The 27,500-nt window shown below is 37.9% G+C and overlaps 1 protein-coding gene across 1 annotated transcript in view; it reads left to right on the plus strand.

Moving 5' to 3' along the window:
• RGS7 (regulator of G-protein signaling 7) overlaps positions 1-27,500 on the plus strand; it is a 242,183-nt gene that overhangs the window by 171,144 nt on the left and 43,539 nt on the right. The window contains exons 6-9 of the mRNA XM_014950922.1: positions 504-555; positions 13,473-13,537; positions 15,386-15,462; positions 15,605-15,686. Of these exons, the coding sequence (XP_014806408.1) occupies positions 504-555; positions 13,473-13,537; positions 15,386-15,462; positions 15,605-15,686 (276 nt within the window). The remainder of the gene's footprint in view (positions 1-503; positions 556-13,472; positions 13,538-15,385; positions 15,463-15,604; positions 15,687-27,500) is intronic.

A 27,500-nucleotide genomic window follows, 5' to 3' on the forward strand; every position in this document is an offset into this window, starting at 1 on the left:
ACTTTGTGAAAACAGGTTGTGTTTAGTGACATTTTTAAACAAATAACTCCTAGGAAAAGAGTATTGAATATTAATATATACTAATGAAATATATACTAATGAATTATATACTAATGAAATATACTAGTCACTCTCCAGAATCAAGAACTGAATGCACCCCAAAGTATTTTCTCTCTTTTCACCTTCTAAAACTGATTCTTCAGGACATGTGAGAGGTATGCTGCTAGGGAAGATGAAAAAGACAACCTTATTACCTAACCTTGTGGTTTTTGTTCACTTAACTTTAAGCATAAAAAGAAGACTTTGTTCTTCTTTTTCAATGCTATTCTGACACCAGTGCAATAAACAAGCACACAAAAGTAATTTCCTGGTTTGATTCTATATACAATATAATAGATCTACCAAAAATGTGAATTGACTCTGAAAACCAGTATCAATCCAAGGACTGTATAATGCTTGCATTGTCTAACTTGAGTTCCCTACTTTTTTTGTTTTGTCTATAGACACCCTATTTTTGGCCATCAAATTGTTGGGAGCCGGAAAACACAGACTATGGTCAGTGTAGAAATCTTTCCTTTCCTTTCGGGAATTATGTATTATATGAATGAACATGTCATTGCAGTCTGACTTGTTTAATCATCCCACTGTTAAAAACATCATTATATGTCATGTAATTCCTGTGCAAGAATTGCTGATTTTGAAATGAAAGTGTTGTTACGTTTATTAAAATTTTATTGAAGTCAGATTTGGAGTTGATCATAGAAAAAAAAAAAAAAAAGCCTCAAAACTCATCAAAACCTACCTTGCAATTTAAATCTTCTGTTTGCTCCAGGAAGTGTGGTTATTTACAGTGACAAAATCTCAGTGAAGCAGAGGACACTTTATTGATGGTTGTGTGATAGTTATTCTCAGATTCAGAGCTAACGGTGTGCCTAGTTTAGATCTCTTATTTCTGATATACACCATGTGGAAAATTATTTATTATGGAAACTAATATAGTTCTAATATGAACTATATTAGAAAATATCTTGTTTACCTTTTTCTTGGGGCTTTATTAATAAATTCCATATTGCAATAACTGTTATGTGCTTAGACAGGGAAATATGAAGATAATAGGTAGTAAAGTATTACAAAAAACCTCATAAAATTATAACCAAAATTCCGTGCCTCTGTACACCAAATAGTGATCTTATTTTTAAAGAAAATGTATTATCTCTGACTAGCCTTTTGTTCATTCTAATCTGGACTCTAAATATTCAGCTCATCTGAAGACCAGGTCACTTATTTAGGTAGCAAAACTTGTACATGCTATCTTACCTTTTCAAACACTCAAACTTTGAAAGTCTCTATTTACAGCTTTTCAGAAATGTAGATGCGTGTTCACTTGTAATATGGATTAAAACTCTTGGGAGCTGAAGGCCACAGGGATGAAGGTGTCCAATAGATGCTTCCTTCCTTTCCACAGTAGCGACAGTTTAATTTCAAATGCATTGCTAAATAAAACAATTTCAACCTGAGACCCTCAGCAGAGCTGAGTACCTTCAAGGTAGAGTTTGAAAATGGTAACAGTTTCCTCATCCTACAGGAGAAAAATGTTCATCTTTCTTTAAAATGTTGACATTTGACAATGTCCAGCAAATAGTTGTCTAAAGCTACAAAGGAGTCATTTATACCAAACCTGAGTGATTAGCCATTCCACATGAGGAAATCAGTCACTGAAGGAGAAGTGCTTGTTTTACCAATTATTAGAAATTTTTTTTCCCCTTTCCTTGAAAGTGTTATTTGCTTTTCTCAGAGGGGTACTTCAGTATAGTGTCTTAATATGTTAAAGATCAGGAAGTAATTTACTATGGTTTTGAGAGACATTGAGTTGTTCAGCCGTAATGTGTATTACATTACCAAGGAAATTTTAAGAAATAAGTATGTACTTAGCAGGTCTGAACTTGAGATCAGACTGAGAAAGTTTCTATTAATATCCTTTATTCTACATTAGGAGACACTAACTTTCTAGTCACAGCTGATCACTGGATTGGGCAATGAATTACATACCTCAGTCAGTAAAAGAAATTTTATATAATCTGTCTAGTTTTTGCATGCTAGTAATACAGAATTAAACTTGGGGTATGTTTCTTCATAATGCACAGAGGTGTCTTTGTTGAACAGTAAACGTATTCATGTGAGAGCTTTTGAGATTTAAATATAAGACCTGTAAAAGATGCTCCAGCTGGTGAAGGGTGAAGGAAGGGAAACCCACAACCTTGCTATCTCATTGCTTCTTTCAGTCATAAGCCAAAGGTGCAAGCCTGTAAGAAAATTGCCTGCAGCTCCTCTATGCAACAGAGTCAGAGCATTGCACTAGATCTACCTAAGGTGGCTTTGTGTTGCCAGAGTTGACTAATGCTACAGAATTCACAAGAAAATTAATTTTTCAGAAAACTTTTCAATAGGGTTCTTGTTAAATTAGCATCTTCCCAGTCCCAGAAATTAGCGTTTGCCTTGTGGCCTCAGGATTTTTTTCTAGTACCTTTCTATGAATATAAAGAGAGGGCAGATAAGGGGAGAACTGAATTCAGCTCTTTGCAAATAGGATCACATAACAGCAGTAAACAGTAGTTGTCAGAAGAATCAAACAGATAACAGTTAATAATGCAAAATAAATCTGAAGTAAATTGAAATAATTTGAGGATAGTAAAGGATAAATTCCACCTCAGATACACTCCAAAGAGGTTCTGCAGATTTTCACAGTTATTCTGTTACTTACTAGAAAACATAATTTGTAGAATTTATGTTATTACAGATATGCAAATACATTTTGTACTTGTCATGTATTATGGTGCTGTGTAGAGCTTCATTTTTCAGGGACTCCCCCTGAACAAACTTAAAACTGCGCTTCCTAAAACTAATGACTGTGGCAGGCATTAGGAATCTCTCAAGGCAGCAAGAAGTAGGCTTTCTCTGTAATACTCCTTTATCAAAGTTATTAACAAAGCAAACCACTTTCTTTGGCATTGACCTAATTTTACAAGTCTTTGAAAACACACTACAATTGTATTTTAATTTAAAAATTACTCTCAGCCAATTACCATCACTCGCCCACAGCTGGGCTACTGCCCAGAATGTAGCATACTGGCAGGAAAATAATTAATCTTAAAGTAGAAATTAAATGAGATTGAGATACTGCATGTGTTAGTTTATTACCAGAGCTAACTATGAAAGAAACAGTCTTTACGTCTTTGTATAATATATTAATATCTTCTCTAAAATATCATTTCTTCTTCCACACGAGCTTGTTATATCAAATATTTTCATTTAAAAATATTTATCTGTAGAAAATGTGAAGAAAAAAGACATGAAAACAGAATCTTCCCAAATGCAAGAAATTGCAGACCTATTCTCATAATAAAGTTATAGTGCAGCACTATGTCTTCGTGTTAAAAAGAGGGCTTGGATTAATTTATTGTATGTCAAAGTGGAATCATGTAGCCTTTGTTTTTGATTGTAATTATCAAAATATTGACTTATTTGATCATTCTGAGGTTACTAGGAAACTGTTAATTTTCACAAAGTGCTGAAAATCTTTTTCTTGAAAATCATGCTGTAAGAGATGTCAAGAGAGATGGCTTAAATTACAAATAATTTTTTAAAAGGCAGGTTCTTAGGTTCCATCTGTTGAAGATATCTGTTTTAATGCTGTATGTCTTGGAGTCCACCCATGCAGGACGTGTTGTTCTGTGCAGAATCCTATTGGTTTCAGTGGGATTTTATTAACGAAAAGAAGTATGCACATTAATAGCAATAATATTTTTAAGGCCAGTGTAGGTCAAATCAATTTGCAATTCCTGTGTGATAAGTTATTTTCCTGAATTACATTTTGGTTTTGTGAGAAATACAATTGAATCTCAGTTCAGAAAGCTGGCTCTGGAAATGAATGCAGATAATGGCAGAGTATGCAACCTACCTGTAATCATGTTCTCTTTTCTTACAGGTGCAATTAACTGCCTTTTTTTTTCCTGGCAGATTAAAAACAGTTCATGTCATTAGGAATTATTTAAGTATGGAGTCTTAAGTCCATTGTGTCTCAGAAAGGGGAAATATAATGCCGCATATGAATTTTTTATTCCATATGCATTTGGCCTCAGTTCTCACGGCACTTGTCAGGTTCTCTTGGAGGCTGTGACTCACAGCAGTTGAAAATTTGAGGAATTCAGTTCCTTACTTTTCTCTTTTTTGAAGGAGATAAATAAGAAATACAAAAGGTTAGGAGAAAATTCCATTCACAACAAAATAGCAATTATTTTTGTGTTTGGAAACCTCAAGCCTAAACCAAAGTAAATAAATGAACATAGTTGTGACAATGTAAGAAGCCTGTAAGGATTTCAGATGTATAAGACATGAAGAAGAATTAGTAAATTTTACTCATTTTCTCTAGTGCACCTTTGTTGATGTTTGGACTCAAAAGTGTATGTGACATACAGACCTTTTCTTACAGTTAACAGCACATTAAGAAATAAGTATGTTCAAAGGAGAGACAGAGGAAAATTTTGAAAGCGCCACAGTTACTTTTAGTGTTAAGGAGGTTTGGTCTAATATTAGAAGCCAAAAGTCAACTGTATCTATATAGATACTGTTTCAGCCATGTAATTTCATGTGTGTGTATTTCTCCCAAATGAGTTAAAAATGAAGGAGGATTGCAGAACCTTGGTAGGTTATGGAGAGCACAGTAAATAACTAATAATGCAATATGAGTTTAAGAGCACATGACAATGTGATCTGTAAATGATGCTAAATTAGATTATTTTTCTATTTATTCAAAGCAAATTCTTGAATTCTGGTGCTGTAAAGAAGGACAAATTTTGTAAATGTACATATTTTCAGTAGCCTTCCAGGTAAAGTCATGTGTACTAAAGGCAGTCTTCTAGGAAATTAGAGCATTTACAGGAAAAAAGTGCCTTAATTAACTGCTCCCTTTAAAAGTGTAAGCTCCCTGTCTGGATAAGTGCTGCCTGTAAACTTCTGTGGCAGTTCTATTAATATTCATGACTCTGTTATCCAGTCTGAGTTAGAGTAAAGTAAGGAACCCATTTACTTTTACTATGTGAAAGTTGTCTCAAAGGTGTTTATCTCAGCATTTTTATGAAAGCAAACGCCTGTCCTTTTTAAATTTCCTTGATAATCAGCTAACAAGTCCATCCGTACAAAGCTTCTTTCCTGTTGATACCTTCTGATAAGAAAGGTTTACTTAAGAGTAAACTGACAGAGACCTCTCGGTGTTCAGCCTCTGCTGCTCTGTTCTGAGCCATGGCACCTGGCTCATCTGCCTCCCCTCTGCCAATCCTCCAGTCATAGAATCATAGAATCACAGAACAAGTTGGGTTGGAAGGGACCTTTAAAGGTCACTTAGTCTGATCCCTCTGCAATGAGCAAGGACATCTTCAACTAGATCAAGTTGCTCAGAGCCCCATCCAACTTGACCCTGAATGTTTCCAGGGATGGGGCATCTACCACCTCCCTGGGCAACCTGTTCCAGTGTTTTACCACCCTCATTGTAAAATATTTCTTACTTATATCTAGTATAAATCTACTCTTTTTAGTTTAAAACTATTACCCCTTGATCTAACACAACAGGCCTTGCTAAAAGATTTGTGCCCATCTTCCTTATAAGACCCCTTTGAAAGGCTGCAATAAGGTCTCCCTGAAGCCAGGCTGAGCAACTCCAACTCTCTCAGACTTTTCCCAGCGGAGAGGTGTTCCATCCCTCTGGTCTTCTTTTGTGGCCCTCCTCTGGACCCACTCCAACAGGTCCATGTCTTTCCTGTGTTAAGAGCCCTGGAACTGGACACAATACTCCAGGTGGGGTCTCACCAGAATGGAGTTAGAAGAGCAGAATCACCTCCTTCAACCTGCTGGCTATGCTTCTTTTGATGCAGCCCAGGATACAGTTGGTCTTCTGGGCTGCGAGTGCACATTGCCAGCTCATGTCCAGCTTTTCATCCACCAGTACCCCCAAGTTCTTCTTGGCAGGGCTACTTTCAATTCCTTTGTCCCCCAGCCTGTATTGGTACTGGGCATTGCCCCAACCCATGTGCAGGACCCTGGTGCTAAAGAATGCAAAGTGCACAAAACCTAATTGCAGTCGTGTATCATGTTTTTCACATATTGAAAATTTTAATGTAATTTTATCTCTAGGGTTTACTGCCTACTAATTTTACATGCCTAGCTTCAAATCCCTCTATGAAAATTTGTTTTTTTCAGGAATTTTCTCCCTTATTCTCTCTCATACATCTTGCTGCACCCTTTTCCATGGAGTAACTGGCTAGAAGAACTGTACAGAGAGTGCATTATATACTTTTTTTCCCAAGTGCTCAGGCAGGATTCCCTTGGCAACAGCTTATGAGTAAGCGATTTGTGTTTGAGAAATATTAAGCCCTATTGCTTACTCAAACTCTGCTGGAAAACTGCATGTGCTCAGCATCTCTGGAAATCAATCCCTAATTATGAATCAGTAGCTTGGGGCAAAACTGGTAGCAGAGTAGCATTTTCTTCAGTGTAAATTGTCAGATATGAATAAAAATTTGCTAAAACTTATGCTGTAAGAATGAGGAGAAATTTACCAATATAGTGTAAATACTTTCTGGGGAGCTTTGGCATTCAAGATTCTTGAATCTTGATGCCTAGTTCCCATTTTTTCAGCAGTTAATGTCAGCCAGAGTACGTCAGCAATGACTCCTACAAGCAACCCTCTTAGGTCTTTAATAGAGATCCCTCCTTTAAGGACCTGTCTGAAAGTGTCTCAAAATTTGTGGGATTTCTAGGTGTAGTGAGAAACAAACTCTTTCCACCAGAATGGCTAAGAATGGGTTGTGGCTCCTTAAGTGGGTGATTTCGCTTTGAGAAACTACATATATGGAATATGTTGAGCAAGATCTTGGTGGCAGGACTAAGTGAGGAGAACAGTACATCAAGGAGAATAGTCCCTCCAGAAAATGTGTCTGGGGCCAGTGCTTGCTATGCATAAAATTTAATCTGGGCAGAACTGACTCACTTGAGATTTTGGAAAGAGACTTGCATTAGCAGAAAGATGGAAGAGGTGACCTGCAAGACTTTTTTCCACTCTGAAATCATATCCCATTATATTTCTCTGCAGAGCTACATAATTCACTCATTAGGAGCTATCTCTATCATATAAATGATGAAATGAAAGTCTCACTTCAACAAGTACATCTTGAATTTTGTTCTGATCCTTACTAATTCTGACATTGACAAACCACTGTCATGAGAGTTCTGTAAGCAGGGGGCATTTCCCAGAAATGCTTTCCAGTCATCTCACCACTTCAGAGTTTTGTTGTTACCTGAATTTTTTCTTTCCATGAATGTGTAATTTATTTCAATAGAGTGTGGAACATGGAAAATGTGTTTGGCCAATGCATTTGTATGCACGCTTATGAAAAGATAACTGAACCAAGCATGTTTTCTGCAGCACATTATTTTAAAAGTGTTGATAATCTGCATCTAGGTCCCCTATGAACAGAGATAAAATTCCTTATCAAAATAAGTTCTGAGATTTATAAACATAACTCATAATTTTCAGAATTACTTTCAAATTACTGTGTTGAGTAAACTAAATGTTTCACTATCAGTATGGAAATTTGAGCTTTCAGGCCATGAAGGGAGCAGGGACAACAAATGTTTTTTTCTGTAGTCATGCCCTCTCTTGCCACTGATAGACATTTGCCAGGTAGGCACTGAGTAATTGCCCTCTTTGTTAAGTAATGGTCACTGTCTGATGCCACCTCTGTAGGTGATTTTTGCAGTTCAGAAGATTGCACATGCCCCAGGAGGCTTCTGTGCAGAATCAGTGTATTTGGATTTGTTGCATCTCCTCTTCTTAGAAGCCTTTTAACAAGTACATTTGAGTCCCCTTTAAATCTAAGAACCTTAAGAGGAGGTAGAAAGCTTTTTTGTGTGTGCCAAAGAAGAGCGTTAAATTCTTGAATGAAAATTGAAAGCATTATGGTAACATCAAGAAGTATGAAGTAATTCAATGGATGCAATTTTAAATTAGATTTGTCAATAAGATAATTCTTTGTCTGATCCCATAGTTTATGTAGTTTGGATGATCTCTCTTCAATTCCTCTTTTTGTCAACCTGCCGGACTTTCCCAGGCCAATGTCATCTAGAGATTTTTGGATGTTGAAGATTAATTTGCCTTTTTCTAATTCCTAAGATCTCTGGTAGTTTGAAATTTGGTTTCTTTCTTGCCCCTGGTTTATGCAAGAAAGTCCTCTACCCTTCTAAACCTATAATCAAATTTCATTCCTTAAATGCTATAGAAATAGTGTGATCAGAGAGTAAAAAGTAGAGAAAGAGAGGAATATTTCAGAAGTTATATTTTTGACCTTTTTGGCAATTTAGTGCACATAAGGTAGCATGATTTCCTTCTAACTTAGTGTTATTAGCATTTACTAAAGAGTGTACTTCTTTTATAGATACATGAGGCTGGTTGGTGATCCATTTGTCCATCTAAAAGTTGTCATCTTTTTTTTGAGGCTAAGTGAGAACCAATAGCTATTGCAAAGAGCAAAAATTATATTTTTATGGTGACCTAAAGCCCTAGAAATCCTGGTGTTTAAATAAGATAGTTGATTTCATTTTCTCCATCCTGCAGTCATGTTCTGTGCCAGTTGTACCATAATTTTCCATCTGACACAGGCACTTGCATATGGAATGATAGCTTCTTCCTGCCCACAGAGCACTTTGAGACCCTTAGACCTTGCAGTATTTCTTTGCTCTTTAAAAACTGATTAGGCATATATACACTGACTCTGAAACCAGAATTTTGACTCACAGACATTATAAATTTAATCTGGCTTCAGTGGAGATAATGAGCGTTCACTGAAAGTTACGCCCACCATCTGGGGCTGAATCAAGCTGTAACACCACTGGCACTGGGACAATTATGTAAGGAGTTTAAGTTTGTGTACATGGTGGTGGATGTGTAGGTGGCTTTATCTGTGGTCTTCAGAGGCCCAGTTGTACTTCCATTGAATTTAGCCGAGGCTTTTTCTCTGCTGTGGTGAGAGGGAAGATTTAACTCCTGTTTACCAACACGCTTAAATTCCCCACTTTAACTTTTGGTTGAAAGCTCTGTTGTGATTTTTTTTTTTTTTTCAGCAAATGTGTGTAGTATAATGTGTATGCAGTCCAGTTTCTTAATTCTAGAATGAAACCTGTCATTATCACTATGATCTTATTTAAAGAAAAATATCTATAGAGATTTCTTAGGAGGTTTCAAGTACAAGTGAACAGTCAAGAATAGGAAACAAATGTAGCTAACCATGAAAATGGACTATTTTGGGTGTAACGGTTTAAAAACTTGGAAGAGGGAAAACCCAGACACCCTTTTCATGCAACTGTCACTAGAACACTTTGCAGTCTCACTTTAAGCTGACACAATGCCCAAGTTTTGTGAATGCCTGAACAAAATTTTAAAGAGCAAGCAGTCTCTGTATTTACTGCACAGCTACCATAGTGTGTCTTAGTACTGGTTTGTGGTCCAAATGCCCATTTATAAACATCACTGCCCGTCTTTCATTATGAAATGTTGGGTATTGATACTGCCTCTGAAATTATTGGCAAATCTTTTTTCTCATGATAGTCACTCACTTCTGAAGCACAAGCTATAGCATCTAACATATAATTCACTTTAGTGGAGGTAATTACGTTGATTGCGAAATCCACCAGAATACACTGGCTCTAAAAATAAAGGTGTATGTGGCAGTCCATATTTAGCAAATTGAGGTTATTAATCAGACCCTGTTCCTTGCATATCATTCATCCATATGTAAAGCATTTTTCAGCACTCTTGTCAGGGAACTGCAAGAGCGGGCAGCTCTGCAAGGGATGGGAAGCAAGAGCAGAGGGTGGCAACGGTGGAGGCGGGAGCAATGTCTTCACTGACAAAGTCTCAAGTGACCAGGAAGGTCCAAGGTCAAGCCAGGAAGCCAAGGCAGCATTGGTAAGTTACAGGGCTGGTTAGAGGCATCTCCACAAGGAAGCTCAAGCAGAGGCCTGGGGAAGAAGTTGGACTTCAGCACAGCACCTGGGTGCCATGGACTTCACTGGAGACACAGGGCAATTACAGCTCCTCAGTGTACTGAGACCCCTGACCGGGACCTTTGGGTGGTAGGTAAACAGGGAACTATATAAAGAAATAGAGGAGCTTTCAGTTGGAGACCCTTCCTGCAGATTGTACTTCTGTAAACTGTAAAAACACTGACAACTCATAGAAACCATGGGATTAGAAAAGCAGACACTGTCATTCTCTGAAATGCTCAGGGCTTATGACTCTGGTTTGAGATGAAACTGACTGACATCCTCCCCAGATGCTCAAGGTCAGGCTACTGGACACATGCAGTTACTTCACATGTGTTTTGGTGCAGAAAAGGAGTGGTACCTGCAAAAGATTGGAGCATCCGTATTTCAGATACCATTGCTCTAAAAGTCAGAACAAAACCTCATTTCTCTGTGTCTTCAAATGTTCTGGCTAAAAATGAGAGTGATTTTCACATTGTTCTTGCTTTGCGACATGCCAGTGAATTTTGTTACAGGCAAGCCAATGAATATGATAATGAGAGTGTGAACTGCTGAACTCAAATTCCCGAGTTGCTGCCAACTTCTTGTGTGACTACAAGTAACTCTTAACTAGATCCTCAAACATGGACTTCTATAGTAAGGATGTAACTGTTAGCACACACCAATGGCAGTAAATTGAGTCAAAGCATAGGACTGTCCTTCAGGTCTATTTTCTTCTATACTAGGGGATATGTCATATTTCCCAAATGACTAAATCTTTCTTGGGTGTGTTCTGCCTTATCCACACTGTCACATGGAAACATCTCTGACATAAAGAATCCAAGCCACGGGTATTGTAACCTTTATGCTCCTGAAGGGGAGGGCATCTGGTTATCCCAAAGAAAAAAGGTCTGAGGGGTGAACATGGCTTTTTGAGTCTTGGCTAAGATACGCTCATAGTGAAAAACAAGCATTTTTATATGGACTATTTGCTATGAAGTTGGAGTAAAAAGGATCATTAAAAGAACCCTGCAGGGACAATACTGCAGCACAGTCACACAGTGAAGACAAGGGTTTTCTTAGATACAGTATTAGATTAAAAGTGTGGCAAGCTAATTCCTCTCTCCTGCTCGTTGTGACCTGCCTTTGTTTTGCCAGTGTTGAGAACTCTGTGATCTGATGATGTTTTTTTACTAAAACCTGTCCTGACAGAAAGATGGACAGTCAGCCACCTCTGCAGCAATGACTTTTGTTGGAGGTAGTAGGAGATGCTAATCTCAAAATATACCCTTAATGGGACTAAAGGAAGTGCTAAACTAACTAAAGGTGCCTATATAGGGACCATAATATTATGGTTTACCAATGGATTGAACAAGTGCAGAGAACAGGGAGTTTGTTTTATTTCTGTTCAGATGGTAGAAGACTGGTTGGACTACACAAAATTTTACCTGTGGAATTCATAAAACTATCTATACATTTCTGTTAAATATGTATTTTATTTCTAATACTTTCAAGGGGTTTAGGGATATTTTTTTTCTTTTTCAATGCAATAACTTATTTTGAAGGAAAAGAAAAGAAAATGCTTCACTGTAAAAGAAGCTAAATTACAAAAGACCATCTCTCTCCTCAGTATTCTCGCATCACTGTACTGATTGTGGATGCAACGTGGGTACAAAGGGTCCAAAATTCCTTTCCTCGTTTTCCTGTGACATTTAAGTATGCATGCCAATGCAGTATTTAAGTGTATGCTAATATTAGAATGTATGGAAACTGAGGCTATAGAGACTGTTTGCCTGCTATACTTGGTGTGTGACATGGATTTGTATCTGTATTTGTAGATTTTGTAGATACAGACATTGCTTTGGAACCAGAGGGGATATGGGACTGCAGGGAATAGAGGAAGAGGTCATGGCTTCTTACGGGAGTGGAAAGAGAAAAAATGTGAAAGAAGATAGACTAGATAACACCAAAAAATGAGGAAAACTTAGACAAAAAGTACATTAAAATATAACTTCATTTTACATCAAGTAACAACTGTAACTGCAGCAGGAGTTTCTAGAAGTGCTTGTCATCAGTTCCACTGAAATAGCATCCACTGAAAACTGGGTTTGCATGCATTTGCAGGTGACTTGTCAGAAATAAATGCTTCCATGGAGTTGTAAAATAGAATTTGTTTGACTACTTTAAAATTTAAAGCTAAATATAAGATGAGCACTTCCTTCTTCCTGGTGGTTGCAAGAGTTAGATTCCTATATGAAGTTATTCCTCTTTGCTCCTGTAGTGGACAAGCTGGCAGTTAGGATGCAGGAACATTCCCAATCACAACTGGTAAATATGGACCCTTTTTGCTGACTAGTTTGACTAGTTAAACCACAGTTCAAGTTTTCTTACCTACACTCATCAAATGATTCCTCCATCTCACAGATAAGGCGCTCTGAAGTAATAAAGTGGGTATATAATTCACAATAAAAGAATCGTGCTGCACTCCTCTTACCGGTGAGGGAAGCTGTACAGTATTCAGAGTAGATGTGAAGTATTTGTTGCTAAATAGTCTATTGGAAATGTACTTCATTCAAGGGTACTGGAGTGCATTAAGAATTCAGGGTCAAGCAACTGTGCTGTTTATGTAGCCTTAATTTTCATTTATTCCCTGCATCCTTTCAATATTTAGCTGTCAGTATTCCATTTTATTACTTAATATTCTGCTCTGTCCAAGTAAGGTAGAGGCAGAACAGCTGAAGGATTTTGGATTTAGAAAACAAATGAAAGAATATTTTTTTCTCTTTAATACATAGTACAATTTATTTCATTTTTTTGGTCTCACAGTATTTTCTTTTTAAAATATTGGTTATACCAGAACTATACTGAATGAGACTTGAATTTTATCTGGAATTATTTTTTGGCTAAAATCCAGGTTTATTTGAAGGTTTATTTGACTATTTTTTATATATTTATATGAGGTTGAAATTTTGTGATTTCTAAATATAAAGTAAAAATAAATAAACCCATCTATACGTGACTAATATAGCAGCAGCATCTGATAAAACTCTTATGCATTACAAGTTATACATACACAGTTTAAAAATATTTTTTGCCATTTTTTCTTTTATGTGCTAGTTCCCTGGCCATTAAACAACCTCACCCCAAGTATCTCATGCATTTTGTATAGGAATTCTGTTGCATAAAGCACATTTTATAATTATTTAATGAATCTCTGTGTCTGACCCATCATTTTAGTTACAATACTGTTAGCATTGATCCCTTATTAAAAGCGTTTTAGAATAGAGGGAGAAATCAAAGCAAAAAAAGCTAGCAGTGAAATAGCAGGGAAACCTCTAGATTTCTGGTCTGCTGCGTTTGCGAGATAGTAGCAAATTCTGTGTTATTTCATTCTGTTCCAGCTGTTTACCTCTGCAAGCGGACAATGCAAAACAAAGCAAGACTAGAGCTAGCAGACTACGAAGCTGTAAGTACCTGGGGAAAAGTAAATTTCTCTGCTTGGCCTAATGAGCGTATGAAATAATGTTAAGCAGGAGATAGGCATCATATGTTAAAATTTATTAGTTATCCACTTTTGCCTGCATGTGGGTCTGACAGTGCTCAGTAGTCATAAATGCTGTTGAGAGACAGTAGTGAAGACTCGCTGGGCAAAAGTTGAGGTTTTGGTCTATCTCTAATCTCAGTGCTCAGATCATTGTGCCAGGATCAGAAAGAACTGTTCCCAAATCCCAGATATGCTAAGAGTGTTTGAAAGCAATCGTACTCTACACCATGTAAGGTTTGAATGAAGGATCTCTGGCAACATTTTCAAAAGCAATTGGTAGCTGTAGAAATATAAATCTCATTCTCTAAAAGTGATGCTGGTGCTTGAGTCCTTCTCCGTCAGTTAGACGAGATGCAGAGAGTCAGACTGGAGGCATTTCCCACTTCCTGAAAGTTGCGTGGTGCCCCAGGCAAGGTAAGATAATTGGGGTCGGGAAACGATAGAAAAAGGAGGAGTTTGATTAGCTGATGAGGATGGCACCAGCTAAGGAGAGAGAGATCTTGAATTCCATCTATATCCCCCCCAAAGTTCCTGAATTTTTCATGAAAATGTCAACATAAAATTCATGCACAGGCCTGGCTCTGCGCTGAAAGCTGCCCAGCTGTGCTATTGTGACATGATAGCAGGATAGTCAGCCAGGCCTCTCAACATGCCAAATACTCCAGCCGCAGCACCATGCTGACACACTTTATTGCTTCTTCTGGCACAAGCTTGCTTTTCAGTGTACTGCACTGTGGGGTATGCATAATTTTATACTTACATGCCTTAGAAAATTCATCTCCAGTATACAGTCCATGAGAGCCTTTACTGGTATTGACAAGATCTCTAGAAAGTCTCCTCTTCATTCTCTACAGTATTTATTTTCAGTAAGTATGACATCGAGTTACATTTGCAATGCATAGAAATACAGATAAAGCAACACTTTTTGTTAGGAAGTTTACAGGCAATTTTTCTCTTAGTCTCAGTAAAAGCAACACACAAACATAACTGGGGTATTTTTGGAGGAAGATAAGAACCTCAGCCTTCTCCATATTAACAGAATGCTCACTGCTGCCATTTAAGCCAGAGAGATTGGAAAATCAGAGGTTGTTACAGACAGTGAAGCTCTTCCACCATCACTAGAGGAAAGAATTTTGCTAAGCTTTTACAAATCTTCTTCCTGTTATTATTAGTAAGCTGTAGGATTTATACATCTCCTATACAGTAGTGAACAACTATAGTCTGCATTTTTAAAAAATGAGGATAGCTGTGGAGTTCTTGGAAGAGTCCTATACTACCAAAATATTAATAGCTTCTTTTTATTGCATTTTAAATAAATTGATAGGTAGCCAACATTGTTCAATGCAAACTGTTTTTATAGAAGACTGATGGGAATTGTCATGTGGATCATCCAGTATGGAAAGCACTGCTGTTATCTCTCAGTATTAGGTACTTTCAAAACAAGACTGTTTCTTCATATTATTACAAAATTACTCAGCCAGTATATAAAAATGCTTCAGAAATCCCATGTTCTGAAGATCGCATCCACCCATATTGACAGAATTTCAAAGCTAAAATAGCTGAGACATTCAAAAGTGGATAGATCTAGTATTCCATCCCATTTGGTGTCAAGCAAAGACTTGTATATCAGATAAGTAACATACATTTACACTGGCACAGATATTACAACATGTATTACATCCTGGGGGATTCAAGGGGAGGAGGGAAAGATACCCTAAAAGCTATAAATAACTTACAACCTAACTCACTAAAATTATGATGTATTTTCAGGAGAGTTTGGCCAGGCTACAGCGAGCATTTGCTCGGAAATGGGAGTTTATTTTTATGCAAGCTGAAGCACAAGCAAAGTAAGTTCCTTTGAAGATGAAGAGGTTTGGTTTTGCATGCTTTTTGAAAGCAGATGGGGAGGGAAAAGTGATTGGGCACTTCTTATGTTTCAAATTACTGTCATTAACACCATTTCTTTTAAATATCCTATGACATTGACAGAGTGGACAAAAAGAGAGACAAGATAGAGAGGAAGATTCTTGACAGCCAGGAACGAGCATTCTGGGATGTGCACCGGCCGGTGGTGAGTGCCAGTGGGACCGCTTTGGCCACTGATAAATGTCAGCCTCTGGGGAGTGTTGGGGTAGCCTGGGAACAAGTAAAAGGGCTTTAGGGCCACGTATTTGGGCCCATGGGTCCACCATCCTTTTTTGCAGGATCTATGGTTTATATCATTCTACTGTTGAAGGCTGCAGATGTGTGTACGCTCAGTTTGGGGTTTTCAATTAATAGATTTGTTGTGCCTGATTTCTTGAATCAGAAGATACCTGTATTTGAGTATAGCCATCTCAAAGGTTTACCAAGGTATGAATCACACAACCAAAATTATCAACATAGCTAAAAATACCTTTTTAAAACTCTTTTTCTTTTATCTGCTTTTTTGCTCACTAAGCCTTTCAATTTCACTCTGGTCATATTTCCAAGCTATTTTTAATGTACATAAAGGTTAGGTATTGTTGGCTTTGAGCTGTGGGAGTCATACACTGTCTAAACAACATTTGTCTGAGTTGTTTGTCAAAATCCATCTGAAACAAAATTTTAAAAAAAGAATTTTACGTAACAACTGCCTTTGAGAGCTAAACTTTGAGAAAGAATGTCAAATGTCAAAAGACTTCCAATTAAACCGTGAGAACTCCATAATCACACTTTTTTTGCTTTACTACAAAATTATATCTATTTTCCTTGCCTAGAGTCAAGCTTTCATTTTCTTTGGAAAGAGTTTGGTATCGTTACCAATGAAACCGAATATGGACTATGTCTTCTGCTGTGATACTGGGAAAAGTTACTTAACTAAAATTAATTGTTTTGGGGAAGGAAAGTTCAATTGATGATACCTGTAGAAGGTATCACCGAATACAGTGAGAAAGTTTCAAGTGAAAAAAAAAAAAACTTGGACAGGGTCAGCTTGTATTTGTGACTGTGGAATTGAAAGAGTTTCTTACTTATATCTAGTATAAATCTACTCTTTTTAGTTTAAAACTATTACCCCTTGATCTAACACAACAGGCCTTGCTAAAAGATTTGTGCCCATCTTCCTTATAAGACCCCTTTGAAAGGCTGCAATAAGGTCTCCCTGAAGCCAGGCTGAGCAACTCCAACTCTCTCAGACTTTTCCCAGCGGAGAGGTGTTCCATCCCTCTGGTCTTCTTTTGTGGCCCTCCTCTGGACCCACTCCAACAGGTCCATGTCTTTCCTGTGTTAAGAGCCCTGGAACTGGACACAATACTCCAGGTGGGGTCTCACCAGAATGGAGTTAGAAGAGCAGAATCACCTCCTTCAACCTGCTGGCTATGCTTCTTTTGATGCAGCCCAGGATACAGTTGGTCTTCTGGGCTGCGAGTGCACATTGCCAGCTCATGTCCAGCTTTTCATCCACCAGTACCCCCAAGTTCTTCTTGGCAGGGCTACTTTCAATTCCTTTGTCCCCCAGCCTGTATTGGTACTGGGCATTGCCCCAACCCATGTGCAGGACCCTGGTGCTAAAGAATGCAAAGTGCACAAAACCTAATTGCAGTCGTGTATCATGTTTTTCACATATTGAAAATTTTAATGTAATTTTATCTCTAGGGTTTACTGCCTACTAATTTTACATGCCTAGCTTCAAATCCCTCTATGAAAATTTGTTTTTTTCAGGAATTTTCTCCCTTATTCTCTCTCATACATCTTGCTGCACCCTTTTCCATGGAGTAACTGGCTAGAAGAACTGTACAGAGAGTGCATTATATACTTTTTTTCCCAAGTGCTCAGGCAGGATTCCCTTGGCAACAGCTTATGAGTAAGCGATTTGTGTTTGAGAAATATTAAGCCCTATTGCTTACTCAAACTCTGCTGGAAAACTGCATGTGCTCAGCATCTCTGGAAATCAATCCCTAATTATGAATCAGTAGCTTGGGGCAAAACTGGTAGCAGAGTAGCATTTTCTTCAGTGTAAATTGTCAGATATGAATAAAAATTTGCTAAAACATATTTCTTACTTATATCTAGTATAAATCTACTCTTTTTAGTTTAAAACTATTACCCCTTGATCTAACACAACAGGCCTTGCTAAAAGATTTGTGCCCATCTTCCTTATAAGACCCCTTTGAAAGGCTGCAATAAGGTCTCCCTGAAGCCAGGCTGAGCAACTCCAACTCTCTCAGACTTTTCCCAGCGGAGAGGTGTTCCATCCCTCTGGTCTTCTTTTGTGGCCCTCCTCTGGACCCACTCCAACAGGTCCATGTCTTTCCTGTGTTAAGAGCCCTGGAACTGGACACAATACTCCAGGTGGGGTCTCACCAGAATGGAGTTAGAAGAGCAGAATCACCTCCTTCAACCTGCTGGCTATGCTTCTTTTGATGCAGCCCAGGATACAGTTGGTCTTCTGGGCTGCGAGTGCACATTGCCAGCTCATGTCCAGCTTTTCATCCACCAGTACCCCCAAGTTCTTCTTGGCAGGGCTACTTTCAATTCCTTTGTCCCCCAGCCTGTATTGGTACTGGGCATTGCCCCAACCCATGTGCAGGACCCTGGTGCTAAAGAATGCAAAGTGCACAAAACCTAATTGCAGTCGTGTATCATGTTTTTCACATATTGAAAATTTTAATGTAATTTTATCTCTAGGGTTTACTGCCTACTAATTTTACATGCCTAGCTTCAAATCCCTCTATGAAAATTTGTTTTTTTCAGGAATTTTCTCCCTTATTCTCTCTCATACATCTTGCTGCACCCTTTTCCATGGAGTAACTGGCTAGAAGAACTGTACAGAGAGTGCATTATATACTTTTTTTCCCAAGTGCTCAGGCAGGATTCCCTTGGCAACAGCTTATGAGTAAGCGATTTGTGTTTGAGAAATATTAAGCCCTATTGCTTACTCAAACTCTGCTGGAAAACTGCATGTGCTCAGCATCTCTGGAAATCAATCCCTAATTATGAATCAGTAGCTTGGGGCAAAACTGGTAGCAGAGTAGCATTTTCTTCAGTGTAAATTGTCAGATATGAATAAAAATTTGCTAAAATTTATGCTGTAAGAATGAGGAGAAATTTACCAATATAGTGTAAATACTTTCTGGGGAGCTTTGGCATTCAAGATTCTTGAATCTTGATGCCTAGTTCCCATTTTTTCAGCAGTTAATGTCAGCCAGAGTACGTCAGCAATGACTCCTACAAGCAACCCTCTTAGGTCTTTAATAGAGATCCCTCCTTTAAGGACCTGTCTGAAAGTGTCTCAAAATTTGTGGGATTTCTAGGTGTAGTGAGAAACAAACTCTTTCCACCAGAATGGCTAAGAATGGGTTGTGGCTCCTTAAGTGGGTGATTTCGCTTTGAGAAACTACATATATGGAATATGTTGAGCAAGATCTTGGTGGCAGGACTAAGTGAGGAGAACAGTACATCAAGGAGAATAGTCCCTCCAGAAAATGTGTCTGGGGCCAGTGCTTGCTATGCATAAAATTTAATCTGGGCAGAACTGACTCACTTGAGATTTTGGAAAGAGACTTGCATTAGCAGAAAGATGGAAGAGGTGACCTGCAAGACTTTTTTCCACTCTGAAATCATATCCCATTATATTTCTCTGCAGAGCTACATAATTCACTCATTAGGAGCTATCTCTATCATATAAATGATGAAATGAAAGTCTCACTTCAACAAGTACATCTTGAATTTTGTTCTGATCCTTACTAATTCTGACATTGACAAACCACTGTCATGAGAGTTCTGTAAGCAGGGGGCATTTCCCAGAAATGCTTTCCAGTCATCTCACCACTTCAGAGTTTTGTTGTTACCTGAATTTTTTCTTTCCATGAATGTGTAATTTATTTCAATAGAGTGTGGAACATGGAAAATGTGTTTGGCCAATGCATTTGTATGCACGCTTATGAAAAGATAACTGAACCAAGCATGTTTTCTGCAGCACATTATTTTAAAAGTGTTGATAATCTGCATCTAGGTCCCCTATGAACAGAGATAAAATTCCTTATCAAAATAAGTTCTGAGATTTATAAACATAACTCATAATTTTCAGAATTACTTTCAAATTACTGTGTTGAGTAAACTAAATGTTTCACTATCAGTATGGAAATTTGAGCTTTCAGGCCATGAAGGGAGCAGGGACAACAAATGTTTTTTTCTGTAGTCATGCCCTCTCTTGCCACTGATAGACATTTGCCAGGTAGGCACTGAGTAATTGCCCTCTTTGTTAAGTAATGGTCACTGTCTGATGCCACCTCTGTAGGTGATTTTTGCAGTTCAGAAGATTGCACATGCCCCAGGAGGCTTCTGTGCAGAATCAGTGTATTTGGATTTGTTGCATCTCCTCTTCTTAGAAGCCTTTTAACAAGTACATTTGAGTCCCCTTTAAATCTAAGAACCTTAAGAGGAGGTAGAAAGCTTTTTTGTGTGTGCCAAAGAAGAGCGTTAAATTCTTGAATGAAAATTGAAAGCATTATGGTAACATCAAGAAGTATGAAGTAATTCAATGGATGCAATTTTAAATTAGATTTGTCAATAAGATAATTCTTTGTCTGATCCCATAGTTTATGTAGTTTGGATGATCTCTCTTCAATTCCTCTTTTTGTCAACCTGCCGGACTTTCCCAGGCCAATGTCATCTAGAGATTTTTGGATGTTGAAGATTAATTTGCCTTTTTCTAATTCCTAAGATCTCTGGTAGTTTGAAATTTGGTTTCTTTCTTGCCCCTGGTTTATGCAAGAAAGTCCTCTACCCTTCTAAACCTATAATCAAATTTCATTCCTTAAATGCTATAGAAATAGTGTGATCAGAGAGTAAAAAGTAGAGAAAGAGAGGAATATTTCAGAAGTTATATTTTTGACCTTTTTGGCAATTTAGTGCACATAAGGTAGCATGATTTCCTTCTAACTTAGTGTTATTAGCATTTACTAAAGAGTGTACTTCTTTTATAGATACATGAGGCTGGTTGGTGATCCATTTGTCCATCTAAAAGTTGTCATCTTTTTTTTGAGGCTAAGTGAGAACCAATAGCTATTGCAAAGAGCAAAAATTATATTTTTATGGTGACCTAAAGCCCTAGAAATCCTGGTGTTTAAATAAGATAGTTGATTTCATTTTCTCCATCCTGCAGTCATGTTCTGTGCCAGTTGTACCATAATTTTCCATCTGACACAGGCACTTGCATATGGAATGATAGCTTCTTCCTGCCCACAGAGCACTTTGAGACCCTTAGACCTTGCAGTATTTCTTTGCTCTTTAAAAACTGATTAGGCATATATACACTGACTCTGAAACCAGAATTTTGACTCACAGACATTATAAATTTAATCTGGCTTCAGTGGAGATAATGAGCGTTCACTGAAAGTTACGCCCACCATCTGGGGCTGAATCAAGCTGTAACACCACTGGCACTGGGACAATTATGTAAGGAGTTTAAGTTTGTGTACATGGTGGTGGATGTGTAGGTGGCTTTATCTGTGGTCTTCAGAGGCCCAGTTGTACTTCCATTGAATTTAGCCGAGGCTTTTTCTCTGCTGTGGTGAGAGGGAAGATTTAACTCCTGTTTACCAACACGCTTAAATTCCCCACTTTAACTTTTGGTTGAAAGCTCTGTTGTGATTTTTTTTTTTTTTTCAGCAAATGTGTGTAGTATAATGTGTATGCAGTCCAGTTTCTTAATTCTAGAATGAAACCTGTCATTATCACTATGATCTTATTTAAAGAAAAATATCTATAGAGATTTCTTAGGAGGTTTCAAGTACAAGTGAACAGTCAAGAATAGGAAACAAATGTAGCTAACCATGAAAATGGACTATTTTGGGTGTAACGGTTTAAAAACTTGGAAGAGGGAAAACCCAGACACCCTTTTCATGCAACTGTCACTAGAACACTTTGCAGTCTCACTTTAAGCTGACACAATGCCCAAGTTTTGTGAATGCCTGAACAAAATTTTAAAGAGCAAGCAGTCTCTGTATTTACTGCACAGCTACCATAGTGTGTCTTAGTACTGGTTTGTGGTCCAAATGCCCATTTATAAACATCACTGCCCGTCTTTCATTATGAAATGTTGGGTATTGATACTGCCTCTGAAATTATTGGCAAATCTTTTTTCTCATGATAGTCACTCACTTCTGAAGCACAAGCTATAGCATCTAACATATAATTCACTTTAGTGGAGGTAATTACGTTGATTGCGAAATCCACCAGAATACACTGGCTCTAAAAATAAAGGTGTATGTGGCAGTCCATATTTAGCAAATTGAGGTTATTAATCAGACCCTGTTCCTTGCATATCATTCATCCATATGTAAAGCATTTTTCAGCACTCTTGTCAGGGAACTGCAAGAGCGGGCAGCTCTGCAAGGGATGGGAAGCAAGAGCAGAGGGTGGCAACGGTGGAGGCGGGAGCAATGTCTTCACTGACAAAGTCTCAAGTGACCAGGAAGGTCCAAGGTCAAGCCAGGAAGCCAAGGCAGCATTGGTAAGTTACAGGGCTGGTTAGAGGCATCTCCACAAGGAAGCTCAAGCAGAGGCCTGGGGAAGAAGTTGGACTTCAGCACAGCACCTGGGTGCCATGGACTTCACTGGAGACACAGGGCAATTACAGCTCCTCAGTGTACTGAGACCCCTGACCGGGACCTTTGGGTGGTAGGTAAACAGGGAACTATATAAAGAAATAGAGGAGCTTTCAGTTGGAGACCCTTCCTGCAGATTGTACTTCTGTAAACTGTAAAAACACTGACAACTCATAGAAACCATGGGATTAGAAAAGCAGACACTGTCATTCTCTGAAATGCTCAGGGCTTATGACTCTGGTTTGAGATGAAACTGACTGACATCCTCCCCAGATGCTCAAGGTCAGGCTACTGGACACATGCAGTTACTTCACATGTGTTTTGGTGCAGAAAAGGAGTGGTACCTGCAAAAGATTGGAGCATCCGTATTTCAGATACCATTGCTCTAAAAGTCAGAACAAAACCTCATTTCTCTGTGTCTTCAAATGTTCTGGCTAAAAATGAGAGTGATTTTCACATTGTTCTTGCTTTGCGACATGCCAGTGAATTTTGTTACAGGCAAGCCAATGAATATGATAATGAGAGTGTGAACTGCTGAACTCAAATTCCCGAGTTGCTGCCAACTTCTTGTGTGACTACAAGTAACTCTTAACTAGATCCTCAAACATGGACTTCTATAGTAAGGATGTAACTGTTAGCACACACCAATGGCAGTAAATTGAGTCAAAGCATAGGACTGTCCTTCAGGTCTATTTTCTTCTATACTAGGGGATATGTCATATTTCCCAAATGACTAAATCTTTCTTGGGTGTGTTCTGCCTTATCCACACTGTCACATGGAAACATCTCTGACATAAAGAATCCAAGCCACGGGTATTGTAACCTTTATGCTCCTGAAGGGGAGGGCATCTGGTTATCCCAAAGAAAAAAGGTCTGAGGGGTGAACATGGCTTTTTGAGTCTTGGCTAAGATACGCTCATAGTGAAAAACAAGCATTTTTATATGGACTATTTGCTATGAAGTTGGAGTAAAAAGGATCATTAAAAGAACCCTGCAGGGACAATACTGCAGCACAGTCACACAGTGAAGACAAGGGTTTTCTTAGATACAGTATTAGATTAAAAGTGTGGCAAGCTAATTCCTCTTTCCTGCTCGTTGTGACCTGCCTTTGTTTTGCCAGTGTTGAGAACTCTGTGATCTGATGATGTTTTTTTACTAAAACCTGTCCTGACAGAAAGATGGACAGTCAGCCACCTCTGCAGCAATGACTTTTGTTGGAGGTAGTAGGAGATGCTAATCTCAAAATATACCCTTAATGGGACTAAAGGAAGTGCTAAACTAACTAAAGGTGCCTATATAGGGACCATAATATTATGGTTTACCAATGGATTGAACAAGTGCAGAGAACAGGGAGTTTGTTTTATTTCTGTTCAGATGGTAGAAGACTGGTTGGACTACACAAAATTTTACCTGTGGAATTCATAAAACTATCTATACATTTCTGTTAAATATGTATTTTATTTCTAATACTTTCAAGGGGTTTAGGGATATTTTTTTTCTTTTTCAATGCAATAACTTATTTTGAAGGAAAAGAAAAGAAAATGCTTCACTGTAAAAGAAGCTAAATTACAAAAGACCATCTCTCTCCTCAGTATTCTCGCATCACTGTACTGATTGTGGATGCAACGTGGGTACAAAGGGTCCAAAATTCCTTTCCTCGTTTTCCTGTGACATTTAAGTATGCATGCCAATGCAGTATTTAAGTGTATGCTAATATTAGAATGTATGGAAACTGAGGCTATAGAGACTGTTTGCCTGCTATACTTGGTGTGTGACATGGATTTGTATCTGTATTTGTAGATTTTGTAGATACAGACATTGCTTTGGAACCAGAGGGGATATGGGACTGCAGGGAATAGAGGAAGAGGTCATGGCTTCTTACGGGAGTGGAAAGAGAAAAAATGTGAAAGAAGATAGACTAGATAACACCAAAAAATGAGGAAAACTTAGACAAAAAGTACATTAAAATATAACTTCATTTTACATCAAGTAACAACTGTAACTGCAGCAGGAGTTTCTAGAAGTGCTTGTCATCAGTTCCACTGAAATAGCATCCACTGAAAACTGGGTTTGCATGCATTTGCAGGTGACTTGTCAGAAATAAATGCTTCCATGGAGTTGTAAAATAGAATTTGTTTGACTACTTTAAAATTTAAAGCTAAATATAAGATGAGCACTTCCTTCTTCCTGGTGGTTGCAAGAGTTAGATTCCTATATGAAGTTATTCCTCTTTGCTCCTGTAGTGGACAAGCTGGCAGTTAGGATGCAGGAACATTCCCAATCACAACTGGTAAATATGGACCCTTTTTGCTGACTAGTTTGACTAGTTAAACCACAGTTCAAGTTTTCTTACCTACACTCATCAAATGATTCCTCCATCTCACAGATAAGGCGCTCTGAAGTAATAAAGTGGGTATATAATTCACAATAAAAGAATCGTGCTGCACTCCTCTTACCGGTGAGGGAAGCTGTACAGTATTCAGAGTAGATGTGAAGTATTTGTTGCTAAATAGTCTATTGGAAATGTACTTCATTCAAGGGTACTGGAGTGCATTAAGAATTCAGGGTCAAGCAACTGTGCTGTTTATGTAGCCTTAATTTTCATTTATTCCCTGCATCCTTTCAATATTTAGCTGTCAGTATTCCATTTTATTACTTAATATTCTGCTCTGTCCAAGTAAGGTAGAGGCAGAACAGCTGAAGGATTTTGGATTTAGAAAACAAATGAAAGAATATTTTTTTCTCTTTAATACATAGTACAATTTATTTCATTTTTTTGGTCTCACAGTATTTTCTTTTTAAAATATTGGTTATACCAGAACTATACTGAATGAGACTTGAATTTTATCTGGAATTATTTTTTGGCTAAAATCCAGGTTTATTTGAAGGTTTATTTGACTATTTTTTATATATTTATATGAGGTTGAAATTTTGTGATTTCTAAATATAAAGTAAAAATAAATAAACCCATCTATACGTGACTAATATAGCAGCAGCATCTGATAAAACTCTTATGCATTACAAGTTATACATACACAGTTTAAAAATATTTTTTGCCATTTTTTCTTTTATGTGCTAGTTCCCTGGCCATTAAACAACCTCACCCCAAGTATCTCATGCATTTTGTATAGGAATTCTGTTGCATAAAGCACATTTTATAATTATTTAATGAATCTCTGTGTCTGACCCATCATTTTAGTTACAATACTGTTAGCATTGATCCCTTATTAAAAGCGTTTTAGAATAGAGGGAGAAATCAAAGCAAAAAAAGCTAGCAGTGAAATAGCAGGGAAACCTCTAGATTTCTGGTCTGCTGCGTTTGCGAGATAGTAGCAAATTCTGTGTTATTTCATTCTGTTCCAGCTGTTTACCTCTGCAAGCGGACAATGCAAAACAAAGCAAGACTAGAGCTAGCAGACTACGAAGCTGTAAGTACCTGGGGAAAAGTAAATTTCTCTGCTTGGCCTAATGAGCGTATGAAATAATGTTAAGCAGGAGATAGGCATCATATGTTAAAATTTATTAGTTATCCACTTTTGCCTGCATGTGGGTCTGACAGTGCTCAGTAGTCATAAATGCTGTTGAGAGACAGTAGTGAAGACTCGCTGGGCAAAAGTTGAGGTTTTGGTCTATCTCTAATCTCAGTGCTCAGATCATTGTGCCAGGATCAGAAAGAACTGTTCCCAAATCCCAGATATGCTAAGAGTGTTTGAAAGCAATCGTACTCTACACCATGTAAGGTTTGAATGAAGGATCTCTGGCAACATTTTCAAAAGCAATTGGTAGCTGTAGAAATATAAATCTCATTCTCTAAAAGTGATGCTGGTGCTTGAGTCCTTCTCCGTCAGTTAGACGAGATGCAGAGAGTCAGACTGGAGGCATTTCCCACTTCCTGAAAGTTGCGTGGTGCCCCAGGCAAGGTAAGATAATTGGGGTCGGGAAACGATAGAAAAAGGAGGAGTTTGATTAGCTGATGAGGATGGCACCAGCTAAGGAGAGAGAGATCTTGAATTCCATCTATATCCCCCCCAAAGTTCCTGAATTTTTCATGAAAATGTCAACATAAAATTCATGCACAGGCCTGGCTCTGCGCTGAAAGCTGCCCAGCTGTGCTATTGTGACATGATAGCAGGATAGTCAGCCAGGCCTCTCAACATGCCAAATACTCCAGCCGCAGCACCATGCTGACACACTTTATTGCTTCTTCTGGCACAAGCTTGCTTTTCAGTGTACTGCACTGTGGGGTATGCATAATTTTATACTTACATGCCTTAGAAAATTCATCTCCAGTATACAGTCCATGAGAGCCTTTACTGGTATTGACAAGATCTCTAGAAAGTCTCCTCTTCATTCTCTACAGTATTTATTTTCAGTAAGTATGACATCGAGTTACATTTGCAATGCATAGAAATACAGATAAAGCAACACTTTTTGTTAGGAAGTTTACAGGCAATTTTTCTCTTAGTCTCAGTAAAAGCAACACACAAACATAACTGGGGTATTTTTGGAGGAAGATAAGAACCTCAGCCTTCTCCATATTAACAGAATGCTCACTGCTGCCATTTAAGCCAGAGAGATTGGAAAATCAGAGGTTGTTACAGACAGTGAAGCTCTTCCACCATCACTAGAGGAAAGAATTTTGCTAAGCTTTTACAAATCTTCTTCCTGTTATTATTAGTAAGCTGTAGGATTTATACATCTCCTATACAGTAGTGAACAACTATAGTCTGCATTTTTAAAAAATGAGGATAGCTGTGGAGTTCTTGGAAGAGTCCTATACTACCAAAATATTAATAGCTTCTTTTTATTGCATTTTAAATAAATTGATAGGTAGCCAACATTGTTCAATGCAAACTGTTTTTATAGAAGACTGATGGGAATTGTCATGTGGATCATCCAGTATGGAAAGCACTGCTGTTATCTCTCAGTATTAGGTACTTTCAAAACAAGACTGTTTCTTCATATTATTACAAAATTACTCAGCCAGTATATAAAAATGCTTCAGAAATCCCATGTTCTGAAGATTGCATCCACCCATATTGACAGAATTTCAAAGCTAAAATAGCTGAGACATTCAAAAGTGGATAGATCTAGTATTCCATCCCATTTGGTGTCAAGCAAAGACTTGTATATCAGATAAGTAACATACATTTACACTGGCACAGATATTACAACATGTATTACATCCTGGGGGATTCAAGGGGAGGAGGGAAAGATACCCTAAAAGCTATAAATAACTTACAACCTAACTCACTAAAATTATGATGTATTTTCAGGAGAGTTTGGCCAGGCTACAGCGAGCATTTGCTCGGAAA

The sequence above is a fragment of the Calidris pugnax genome, unplaced genomic scaffold (assembly GCF_001431845.1).
Source record: "Calidris pugnax isolate Ruff unplaced genomic scaffold, ASM143184v1 scaffold24, whole genome shotgun sequence".
NCBI lineage: Eukaryota > Metazoa > Chordata > Aves > Charadriiformes > Scolopacidae > Calidris > Calidris pugnax.